The following is a 12,554-nucleotide window of genomic DNA, read 5'->3' on the forward strand; positions in this document are numbered from 1 at the left end:
CTAGTTGTGTGTCCGAGAATAGATCTCATTTCAAGATCTCTAGTTGTGTCCGAAAAAGATTTTATCCTCAGATCTCTAGTTGTGTCCGAAAAAAAGATTTTAACCTCAGATCTCTAGTTGTGTGTCCGAAAAAAGATCACATTCCAAGATCTCTAGAGATGTGTCCGAGAATAGATCTTATCCTCAGATCTCTAGTTGTGTGTCCGAGAATAGATCACATTCTCAGATCTCTAGTTGTGTGTCCGAGAATAGATCACATTCTCAGATCTCTAGTTGTGTGTCCGTGAATTGATCTTATTCCCAGATCTCTAGAGTTGTGTCCGAGAATAGATCACATTCTCAGATCTCTAGTTGTGTGTCCGAGGATAGATCACATTCTCAGATCTCTTATTGTGTGTCCGAGAATAGATCTCATTTCCAGATCTCTAGTTGTGTGTCCGTGAATAGATCTTATTCTCAGATCTTTAGTTGTCTGTCCGAGAATAGATCACATTCTCAGATCTCTAGTTGTGTGTCCGTGAATTGATCTCATTCCCAGATCTCTAGAGTTGTGTCCGAGAATAGATCACATTCTCAGATCTCTAGTTGTGTGTCCGAGGATAGATCACATTCTCAGATCTCTTATTGTGTGTCCGAGAATAGATCTCATTCCCAGATCTCTCAGTTTATCAGCAACTGTCCTCCAACCCAGTTTCCCGAGCACCTCAGTACTAGGAGTGTCATAGGGAGAATAAGTTAGAATACGTGCTGCCCTGTTTTGTAATTTTTGTAATTTTTCCAACAAACCTTTGCTGCAACTGTCCCAAACGGGAGAACAGTAGTCAAAGTGTGGTTGGATAATTGATGAATAAATGGTTTCAAGTGTATTGGTAGATACATAAGGTCTTATTTCCTTTAAAGCACTAATACCAGATGAAATTTTCTTGGATATACTATTGATATGTGCTTCCCAAGAAAGCTTTTTATCAATAGTAACTCCAAGTACTTTAGTGTTATTGACCCTTTTTAGTACCTTCTCGTTAATTTTGATGTTTATGAGGTGCTCGAGGTTGCTGACTCTTTGTGCCGAGCCTAATATCATATATTCAGTCTTTGTAACGTTAAGGCTCAATTTATTGGCTATTAACCAGAGACTTATGCTATTTAGATCTGTATTTAATCTTGTTTCAACTAGTGTAGCATCAGCAGAACATACAGTAAGGTTGGTATCATCAGCATACATTCTAGCCTTTGAGAATGTTAGACAATTAGGCAAATCATTCACATATACGAGAAACAGTAGGGGACCTAAAATGCTCCCCTGCGGGACCCCGCATGAAATTGGCCTAGGTGATGATAGGTCACCATTGACAAAGCATTTTTGGCTACGCCCAGTAAGGTATGATCTAATCCAAAATTGACTTGATTCGCATAGGCCATACTTTGCAAGTTTATGAATGAGAATGTCATGATTTACTGTATCGAATGCCTTAGCCAGATCTACAAATACAACAGCATTTATAAGTCCCTGGTCTATATTAAGAAACCATTCATTGGTAGCTTCGATCAAAGAGCTCAAAGTTGAATGTTGTGACCGAAAGCCTGACTGGCATTCATGTAAAATGTTATTATCTTTCAAATATTTATACAATTGGTCGAAAATAGTCCGTTCACAAATTTTGGACACTACTGGAATTATTGATATGGGTCTGTAATTATTCATATCAGACCTTTTTCCTTCTTATAAACTGGTAGCACCTTAGAGCATTTCCATTCATCAGGATAAAGACCTGTATGTATTGACAAATTAATTAAGTTTGTTAAAGAAGGACACAAAATATCTGCCGACTCTTTTAATAGCCGACAGGAAATACCATCTAGCCCAGTGGCCTTTGTTGGATCCAAGTTTTGCAATAACTCTAATACCCGTGTATATGATATTTTATGTAGCTGAAAGGTGCTGTCAGTTGCTTTGACAACTCCAAATAGTTGCATTCGGATGCAGGCAATGAAGATGCCAAATTCGCCCCTATTTCTGTAAAGTGTTGATTGAAACTCTCACTTATTTCGTGGTCAGTGGTTGTTCTAGAGCCATTGTGTTCGATTTCTGGTATGATTGTGCTCTTAGCATTACGTGACATAAGTTCATTTATGGTTTTCCAGGTTGAGCGTAGATCCCCTTTCTGCTGAGAAAAACGATCCTTATAGAATGCCACTTTGGTCGCTTTTATTGCGCCATTCACTTTATTGCGCTGGGCACGATACTCATTCCAGTCTACCTCGGCGCCTGTTTTGATAGCCTTACGCCTTGCAGTATCTCTTGCAAACGTTAATTTTCTCAAGTCAGCATTCATCCAAGGATTGGATTTCTTAGCACATTTGAAGCGCGTTTTAGTGGGGGCATGCTTATCAAGGACACTGAGAAATATCTTTTTCCAATTTAGCCACATCTCATTAGGCTCAGAAAAATTATCGAGAGTAGACCAGTTACATTTATCAAGATCTTCCTTAAAAAGATTAAGATTGAATCCCTTGAAGTTTCTATATTCAAATAAAGCTGGTTTTCCTTTTGGTGAAAAGGAAATTTTTCTTACAGCATATATAACACTATGATAATCGAAATCTATTCCAACATAATTTACGCCAGACCGTACAATTGTGTGAGAATCGTTTGTTAAGCAAATATCTATTAGGGATTTAGTTCTATTTGTAATACGTGTTGGCTGGTTGGTCAAGACCATATACATCGGAAATACTCCTTAAATACTTTAGGTTTGAATCATTTACGTCCAAATAATTTGTATTTACATCACCAAGCAAAATTAATGGATAATTTAAGCTGTCTATATGGCTAATTACTTTCTCAAATGATTCAAATAATTTTACTGAGCTCTTAGGCGGTCTATACCAAGTCGCAATCAAGAAGGGTTTGGTATTAGGTTTTTTTATTTCAATTATGAGCATCTCCAAATAAGGATCAGCTAAGTCTGAACGTAATGTATGTGACAAGTCTGATTTTATATAAATACAAACACCACCCCCTCTTGTATTGCGATCTGATCTTATAATATCGTAACCATTTATATGTATTTGATTATCATCAATTTTCGAGCCAAGCTTTGTTTCATTTACAGCAAATGCATCGACTGGCTTGTTATCAAGCAAAATTCTCAGGCGATCAATATTGCCTCTTAAACTGTTAATATTTAGCATGGCACATTTGAAACCTCTACATGTAGGGATAAGCGTAGGTGCAGTATCATTAATGATGGGTCGGGTCTCGCTTAGCAACAATTGTCACTAACATGTTTGTGAATGTGCTTATTTAAATTCCCCGCCAATCTACTAGTTCCCAGTTTATTTAAGTGCAATCTACTTCTATTTAGACATAACTTATCAACATTATTATGCAAAAGAAAATCAAAATGAAGCCGACGGCATTCATCAGCTAAAATGCCATTTACAGTATTTAACTTATCTGTTACTTGAGTGGACCCTCGGTTCTCTCGCATAACAAGTGCAGAGATAGTTGGCTTGACCCAAGCTGCTTGGCTTGCTTCGCTGACTTCATAATGGATGCTGAAATAGCTGATGGTTCTTTAGACACAAGGTCATTAGTACCGACATGTATTATTATTTCATCAGGTGTCTTTCGTAATATCGGTTTTATGTAATCCTCTAGATCTTCAGCGTTGCAGCCGCGATGACTGTAAACTTTCACACTAGTCGACTCATTGGATAAACCCTTTTCATGAATGTCTTTAATTATGGACTCCCAATGAGCGCTACATGCCTCAACTTGAGACCACCCGACAACTTCGCTTGATTCTTGTCTTGTGCCTTTTTCGGGCGTGGGCCAGAAATACCAGACATCCCTGTTCCATTTGGTTTGGCACCAGAAGTTGTTGGCTGAATACATTCTATGGGCTGGTTCTGACGAGCACTTTCAGGTTTCGATGGGGGGTTTCTCTCCCGAATAACTGCAGCAACATAATTCTCCTGTAGAATAGATCTCATTCTTAGATCTCTAGTTGTGTGTCCGAGAATAGATATATTTTCAGATATTTTCAGATCTCTAGTTGTCTGTCCGAGAATAGATCACATTCTCAGATCTCTAGTTGTGTGTCCGAGAATAAATCTCATTCTATGATCTCTAGTTGTGTGTCCGAGAATAGATCTTATACTCAGATCTCTAGTTCTGTTTCGAGAATAGATCATCACGTTCTCAGATCTCTTGTTGTGTGTCCGAGAATAGATCTCATTCTCTGATCTCTAGTTGTGTGTCCGAGAATAGATCACGTTCTCAGATCTCTAGTTGTGTGTCCGAGAATAGATCTTATTCTCAGATCTCTAGTTCTGTTTCGAGAATAGATCATCACGTTCTCAGATCTCTAGTTGTGTGTCCGAGAATAGATCACATTCTCAGATCTCTAGTTGTGTGTCCGAGAATAGATCTTATTCTCAGATCTCTAGTTGTGTGTCCGAGAATAGATCTTATTTTCAGATCTCTAGTTGTCTGTCCGAGAATAGATCACATTCTCAGATCTCTAGTTGTGTGTCCGAGAATAGATCTCATTCTCTGATCTCTAGTTGTGTGTCCGAGAATAGATCTCATTCTCTGATCTCTAGTTGTGTGTCCGAGAATAGATCTTATTCTCAGATCTCTAGTTGTCTGTCCGAGAATAGATCACATTCTCAGATCTCTAGTTGTGTGTCCGAGAATAGATCTCATTCTCTGATCTCTAGTTGTGTGTCCGAGAATAGATCTCATTCTCTGATCTCTAGTTGTGTGTCCGAGAATAGATCTTATTCTCAGATCTCTAGTTGTCTGTCCGAGAATAGATCACATTCTCAGATCTCTAGTTGTGTGTCCGAGAATAGATCTCATTCTCTGATCTCTAGTTGTGTGTCCGAGAATAGATCTCATTCTCTGATCTCTAGTTGTGTGTCCGAGAATAGATCTTATTCTCAGATCTCTAGTTGTCTGTCCGAGAATAGATCACATTCTCTGATCTCTAGTTGTGTGTCCGAGAATAGATCTTATTTTCAGATCTCTAGTTGTCTGTCCGAGAATAGATCTCATTCTCTGATCTCTAGTTGTGTGTCCGAGAATAGATCTCATTCTCTGATCTCTAGTTGTGTGTCCGAGAATAGATCTTATTCTCAGATCTCTAGTTGTCTGTCCGAGAATAGATCACATTCTCAGATCTCTAGTTGTGTGTCCGAGAATAGATCTCATTCTCTGATCTCTAGTTGTGTGTCCGAGAATAGATCTCATTCTCTGATCTCTAGTTGTGTGTCCGAGAATAGATCTTATTCTCAGATCTCTAGTTGTCTGTCCGAGAATAGATCACATTCTCAGATCTCTAGTTGTGTGTCCGAGAATAGATCTCATTCTCTAATCTCTAGTTGTGTGTCCGAGAATAGATCTCATTCTCTGATCTCTAGTTGTGTGTCCGAGAATAGATCTTATTCTCAGATCTCTAGTTGTCTGTCCGAGAATAGATCACATTCTCTGATCTCTAGTTGTGTGTCCGAGAATAGATCTTATTTTCAGATCTCTAGTTGTCTGTCCGAGAATAGATCTCATTCTCTGATCTCTAGTTGTGTGTCCGAGAATAGATCTTATTCTCAGATCTCTAGTTGTGTGTCCGAGAATAGATCACATTCTCAGATCTCTAGTTGTGTACCATGGACAGATCCCTTCTTGCTGATAACTCTGTAACTCGTTTAGGCTGTGATGGAGGGGAAATGGCCATCCAACACGACAAGTTCGCACATGTGGAATAAGCTCAGGAACTTCTTTGCCGCCGTTCACGAATTTCGCAAGCTGGGTCTTGTGCGGCATCATGCTAGAGAGGGTAAGTAGCCTTTATCTACCACGTCTCACCTGCCGAGTAGAAGGGGGGAGGAGAGGGGGTTACAGCAGTGGATTAGCAATAGGGATTTCATGACATTTTTTGGGGGAGAGACAGGTAGTTATGTACAGGGCGACAGAGCAAAAAAATGGCATGAAATTTTCCAATTTTCAATATATAAGCTCAAGATTCCGCATACAAGTTCCTTTGACCAAAAGCTTAATTCCGAATTTTAAAGAAATTAAGAAGATATAAAATTTAGATATTAGCGAGCAAAGTTGGCTTAATTTCCGATCAGAGCCCGGCTTCCCCCTAAAAACGAGGAAAATTCCTTTTTTTAAACATTTAAAAATTGCACTCTAAGCCTCATATCTCGAAGACGAATCCATTAGAAGAAAATACTTTTTGATATGTTGGTTTACATATCATAAGGGACCTCTATGCAAAAAATCAAGCTTACCGAAGTTAACCAGATTTTATTTGGGAAAACTTGCTATTTTTTTGCTCTGTCATACAGGGCGTTATTTAGAAATCTCAGATACAGCCACATTTATGCAGACTAACCAGAATAACAATCTGGGTTTGTTCTTTGATCTTTTAGATGAATACATTATAGTAGTTTGTAGATTGGTTCATCTGTACGAGAAACTCTTTGAATTGTCTACAGGATCTCTCTCTCCTACAAGCTCTAACAGCGACGAAAAACAATAACAAATGCCTTCTTTGATAGGAACATTTTCGTTGTTTTGCTGCACACATATTTTTTTGATTTTTTGAAGTACAATCATTCCAGTGGCCTTTTTGAACCTCACCCTCATACAGATGCAACTGTACGAGAAACTCTTTGAATTGTCTACAGGATCTCTCTCTCCTACAAGCCTTAACAGCGACGAAGACCTTCCCGACTCACCCAGAATGAAGGGACTGTTACGACGACCAGGTCGCCCGCGTACACCTACACGAGAGGAAGAGCACAGACTCTTAAGCGCAGACTCAGATACACCTGGAGTCACAAGCCCCGCCTCGCACCACGGGGGCCACCACACCCCAGGTACCCCCCTAGGTATTAGGGGGCGCCGTGTCAGAACCACCAGTGAGATCTCAAACTTGTCCGAAACTGCTGATTTGGACACTTCGTTAACATCCATCGACGGAGCAGGCATGTCCCTCTCATTCCGGTCTCGTCGTCTGAACTATGGCCGGACAATAAGCGAGACGTCTATTTCGGCATTCAGCGATGGTTCTCGGCATGATACAATGTTTATTAATGCAAGCAACGAAGGGGTAGACCAATCGGAGCCGTACGAGGATACAACTGGCGCGCTGGATGACATCATCTTCGGACTGCCACCTGGACTGCAGCCTGACACCGCCCTGGAGGCGCAACTATGCTCCTGTTACCAGTGTGTCAAGTGCGGTCGGTTCTTGTACGACGAGGAGATCATGGCAGGGTGGACTGCTGATGATTCCAACCTCAACACAAGGTACAGTAATACCCTGTTGATAAAGGCACAGTGGGATTCGCATAACAGTACTCATACAGAACTCTGTTAACACGTCAGGGCCGAAGCATGCCTTGAAATATTGGGGGGGGGGGGGGGCAGCCAAACCCATACTGGTCATTTCCTTGTATTTTTTTAACATATTAGGGGGGGGGGGGGCACATGCCCCGAGTGCCCCACCCCTGCTACGGCCCTGACGTGCATCTGTGGGATCCATACTACAGTCCATTTACAGTAATACAAAACAATGAACTCCGTTAACACGGGCAAACTCTTTAAATAAGGACACCGGCTGGATCCACAATCTGTTCTCATACAGTGAGCTCTAAGAATATATTTTTGCGGGTTTTACCACTTGCAAAGATCTAAATAGCCAACACCGATTGGCACATCGAAAATATTTGAAATATTTGTTTGTCAGTGTGTAAGACCCGAGGTTAATAACACCGTCTAGCTGAGCTTTTTTCATGTTAGTTTATATCCGTCCACCTATCCGAAGTCGCGTCTCTGTTCTTTTGTGTCATTGTTTGTTTGTTTCCGAAAGTGAAACATCCAATATCGCGAAAGAACAGAAATTCGACATGGTTAAGTGAACTGATAGGGTTGACATTGATAGGGAATGAAGGTCTATCCCGAACGGCGTGTGCGTATTTGTGAGTATCTAGCGTCCCAGAACTATAATATTTCCCCATAATCATGACTTCCAATACGAAATCTTTGCACCACGAGGAGCAGAGAGCAAACCGAGTCACATGTCTTCTAGTAAGCCGCTTCGCTTTCATGCTGTCAGACGAACACCGCAGACACTCGAGCATCGCATGCTTACACACTGTCGACAACGTCGATAGATAGACTGATAGATAGAAAACCGAAACCTAGACTCGGCCTACCTTAGGTAGCCCCAGTAAATAGACAGTACGGCCCGACAGTATTTATGGCCTTGTAGGTCCTTAGTGACCTTGGTCACGGAAGCTCGCACGTCTCTCCAGTTGATAGAAAAACCTAGTTAATTGCCGCGATAGAATAAATACTCCTTTTGATTGCCTTTTTAAGCCCCCCCCCCCCCCCCCTTGGCCACCTAAGACCATGTACGGTATATTTCTGATTTCTTTCCGTCTTTTTTTCGCAGCTGTACTTTCTGCACCACACAGCAAGTGGCTTCCATTACTGTCAAGATCAAGGTAGTGTCACGCAACGCAATCTGTCACGCAACGTGAAATGTCACACAACGTGATCTGTTGCCGCAATCAAACTAAGCTACATTAAGTGCTCATTTTAGAGCCACTCTTACGAAGAACGTTCCGAGCCAGGTTTGACCTGATTTGCTTTTTCACCTCAACTCAATCAATCTTCCCAAATATTTTTCCCACTGAACTTGTATATCATCTATCGCTTTGCCTAAGTGTCTGTGCACGTTTTATTGCAGGACTATCGCAATTGCTTCTCATCTCGACCGAGCTCAGACCTGACTGCCAGCTTGAACAGCCTGGGTAGCCCAGACATGGCTGGGCCAGGCCCTGGAAGTACTAACCCCCTCCCCCAGGTGATGCACTCTTCAAGACCGCTGATTGGTCTAGAGGATGATGACGACACATTTGACCCTGTCAGCAAATCTGTGCCGAAAACAATAGAGGTATGATTCTTGGATAAAGTGATTCTTGGAAAAACTGATTCTTGGAAAAGTGAAGAAATGAGAGTAAAATCCGTTGTACGTGCTATGACAATCTTAAAAAATGTGGCGCTTGTCTCCGCTGAGAATTCTATGGACGTTTTTTTTAGGAATTTTAGGGTTTTGGATAATTTGAATATCCATTACACCAAACATGTGTGATTTATTTGCATTTTTTTAAATTTCCTAGCACTTCTCTCGCATGATCTGACATAATTGTCACACTTGATACCTCGGCCTTACCATGGCACACCATGGCTCGACATGTGATTTACATGGGACAACACCTTGACATGTATATGAAAAATTATTTGGCGATTCTGACGTAAACCAGTTTCCTGAATGAACAGATTTGTGTGGTACAAAAAGATCGCAAATTTTGATGTATATTTCAAATTGCTTTAGTATATTTCAATAGCGATTTAATTCCAATTCAATTGGTGGGATATTTCATCCATGCATGCATAATGAAGCACGTGGTGACCTAGTGTGTTAGCTCGTCGGCCTTTCACAGCTGTGGCCCAGGTTCGAATCCTGGCTCAAACTGGGGATATTTTCCGGGTTCCTGCCTGGATTCGAATTTGTGTTACAAGTGAGTTAAATTTATTCTCCTACGTTTCCAGTCTTCTTGGATAAGGACACCAAACCAGAGGTCCTGTCTCTTCAAGCTGCAATACACTAACCTGAACCGAAAGGACGTAATAGAACCACTGGGGACGCAATAAACCCTCTGGCGGTGACCATCCCCAGTGACAGTGCTTACTAACAATACACACAAGGGGACACTTTATGTGGCGCCTAGCTTTGTGGTGCCTTTCACACCCACCCCCCTCCCCCCTCCCCACCCCTCTGGAATTTTCAACAAAAATAAATACAGTAACTGTTAAGGAAAAAGGCCATTTTAACCCCCCCCCCCCCCTTCCCCTCTGGAAATTCCTGGGCGTTTACACCCCCCCCCCGGAATTTCCAATCCCCGCAGGGAGGGGGATATGGATATTTTCTGGAACTACACAATACCTGTCTTCTCTTTTCTGCACAGGCGAGCTTTATGATGAACAGACAGAACAGCCCTCCCATGAGTATGGCAATGTCCTCTCAAACGTCGAACCCAGTCCCTATCCGCCGGCCAAAGTACAGCGTCAGCGCCCCTTCTAGCGCTAGTGCCAGTCCCACAGGAAGTTTCCACGGTAGCCCACGGATGGGGGGCCTGTTCCCGAGAGTACGGAGTAGCAACAGTACATGCAGCTATGGCAGCAACTGGTTCGGTGAGTAAGACCTGGTGTGTTGTGCTTCATATGGAGTGTTACATTGGGGACTGTAAATCCCTCGTCTTATCAGATAAGGACATTAAGCCGGAGGTCCCGTCTCTCATCGCACATCATTAACCCTGTATTGGGGGACGTAAAAGAACCGCTGGGGACGCTGGCCCGTGTTACCATCTTTAGTGACAATGCTTACACACTAACTCATGATTGTAAACTGCGTGGAGCAGTCCGTATCTTCACACTGACGAGTAAAGTCAGTCACATGTGAAGCGCATTTGATCATTTTGTATGTTAAAGTGTGCTATACAAATGCCACACGAAATTATATGTTTTTCCTTGTGCTCAACAAGTTTCTCCTTGTGCTTTATATGTTTCTCCCTGTGCTTCATATGTTTCTCTTTGTGCTTTCGATGTTTCTCCTTGTGCTTCATATGTTTCTCCTTGCGCTTCATATGTTTCCCTTGTGCTTTATATGTTTCTCCTTGTGCTCCATCAGTTTCTCCTTGCGCTTTATATGTTACTCCTTGCGCTTCATATGTTTCTCCTTGTGCTTCATGTGTTTCTCCTTGCGCTTCATATGTTTCTCCTTGTGCTTCATATGTTACTCCTTGCGCTTCATATGTTTCTCCTTGTGCTTCATATGTTTCTCCTTGTGCTTCATGTGTTTCTCCTTGTGCTTCATATGTTTCTCCTTGTGCTTCATATGTTTCTCCTTGTGCTTCATGTGTTTCTTCTTGTGCTTCATGTTTCTCCTTGTGCTTTATATGTTTCTCCTTGTGCTTTATATGTTTCTCCTTGTGCTTCATATGTTTCGCCTTGTGCTTTATATGTTTCTCCTTGTGCTTTATATGTTTCTCCTTGTGCTTCATATGTTTCTCTTTGTGCTTCATGTGTTTCTCCTTGTGCTTCACATGTTTCTCCTTGTGCTTCAGTAACACGCCCACCAGAAGAGCGGGACTCGATCACAGTGGCGTACGTGAGCCCTCTGGTCCTACGCAAAGAACTCGAAAACATGCTGGATAACGATGGCGATGCGGCGCTACAGAACCCAGACATCGTCCACCAGAAAGACATAATCTTCTGGAACATGGTGAGGATTATCACCTCTAGGTCTCATGTAGGAGCTCTTAAGGCCGATTTAGACGCTACGATTTTTGCCTGTACAACCATAGCATGCGACACGCTTGCGTCAGCATACAACTCAAGACGCAAAGTCTAAATCAGCTCTACAACTCCGCTACGACACGAGCTTACGAAACAAAAAAATTATAAGATTTTTGAAACATGTTTCAAAACTCTACGACTTTCTGCCCATATTTGGTAAAATGACGGAAGCATTGAGGCGAATCTTCCTTTCAGGGGGAGAGACAGGGAGGCGACGACTGGTTTGGTTTGGTTATGGCGGAAATCCATACGAAGATATCGTCCGCGTTTTTTGTTGTTTGTCCCAGTCCTCGACGAGTAAAAAGCGCAAAAGTCGTTCATGATTTTCTTGAGACGCAAGCGAAAAGTCGTGAGTGTCTAAATCAGAGCTGAGTCATGTCGCATGCGATGGTTATAGGCAAAAATCCTAGCGTATAAATCGGCCTTTTGTCTCCGAGGATCTCACCGATGTTTTGTATCACAGATGTGGATTTTCAAACGGCTGGAGTTACCTTCACATCTTCCGGAGCTGATTCTGCCGAATTACCCAGGCGACCGTAACGACAAGTTTGACGTATGTGCTATCCCTGACTTATTGTTTTAAAGAGACCAATCACGCCGCCATTTTTATAACCCCTCACTGAGAATTTTTCAATCAATTGTCATTGATAAAGTATCAAACTTTAATCCCTGATGGTTAATTCGAAGTTTTCTTGCTAATTAACCGCGGTGTTATCAATTGTAAGCAATAAGCAGTGTTTACGTTAGAGATATGATGGACTTCACCGATAATGCTGTAATTTTAGAGCTAACCTACTCACACTCTCCTTCTGTAATCTCCTTGTCGCTTTGTCGAACATAAATACTTTTCATCATTGTTTATGTGTGTCTTGTCACCTTCCTTCATGGCCTAGCGTGTGTTTTGTGACTTTCCTTCCTGGTCTAACGTGTGTTTCTCTCCTCCCTAGCATAGTGCATGTCTTGTCGCTGTATTACTGGCCTAGCGTGTGTTTTGTGACTTTCCTACCTGGCCTTACGTGTGTTTCATTCTCTTCTTCCTAGCCTAGTGCATGTCTTGTCGCTGTATTACTGGCCTAGCGTGTGTTTTGTGACTTTCCTTCCTGGCCTTACGTGTGTT

General features: G+C 41.9%; 1 protein-coding gene across 2 annotated transcripts in view; it reads left to right on the forward strand.

Moving 5' to 3' along the window:
- LOC5518160 (C-myc promoter-binding protein) overlaps window positions 1-12,554 on the forward strand; it is a 40,460-nt gene that overhangs the window by 22,723 nt on the left and 5,183 nt on the right. For both annotated transcript variants that reach the window (XM_032362665.2, XM_048727706.1), the window contains exons 29-35: window positions 5,714-5,840; window positions 6,697-7,321; window positions 8,469-8,520; window positions 8,766-8,972; window positions 10,048-10,273; window positions 11,206-11,363; window positions 11,901-11,990. In XM_032362665.2, the coding sequence (XP_032218556.1) occupies window positions 5,714-5,840; window positions 6,697-7,321; window positions 8,469-8,520; window positions 8,766-8,972; window positions 10,048-10,273; window positions 11,206-11,363; window positions 11,901-11,990 (1,485 nt within the window). The remainder of the gene's footprint in view (window positions 1-5,713; window positions 5,841-6,696; window positions 7,322-8,468; window positions 8,521-8,765; window positions 8,973-10,047; window positions 10,274-11,205; window positions 11,364-11,900; window positions 11,991-12,554) is intronic.

This window comes from Nematostella vectensis, chromosome 5 (genome assembly GCF_932526225.1).
Source record: "Nematostella vectensis chromosome 5, jaNemVect1.1, whole genome shotgun sequence".
Classification (NCBI taxonomy): domain Eukaryota; kingdom Metazoa; phylum Cnidaria; class Anthozoa; order Actiniaria; family Edwardsiidae; genus Nematostella; species Nematostella vectensis.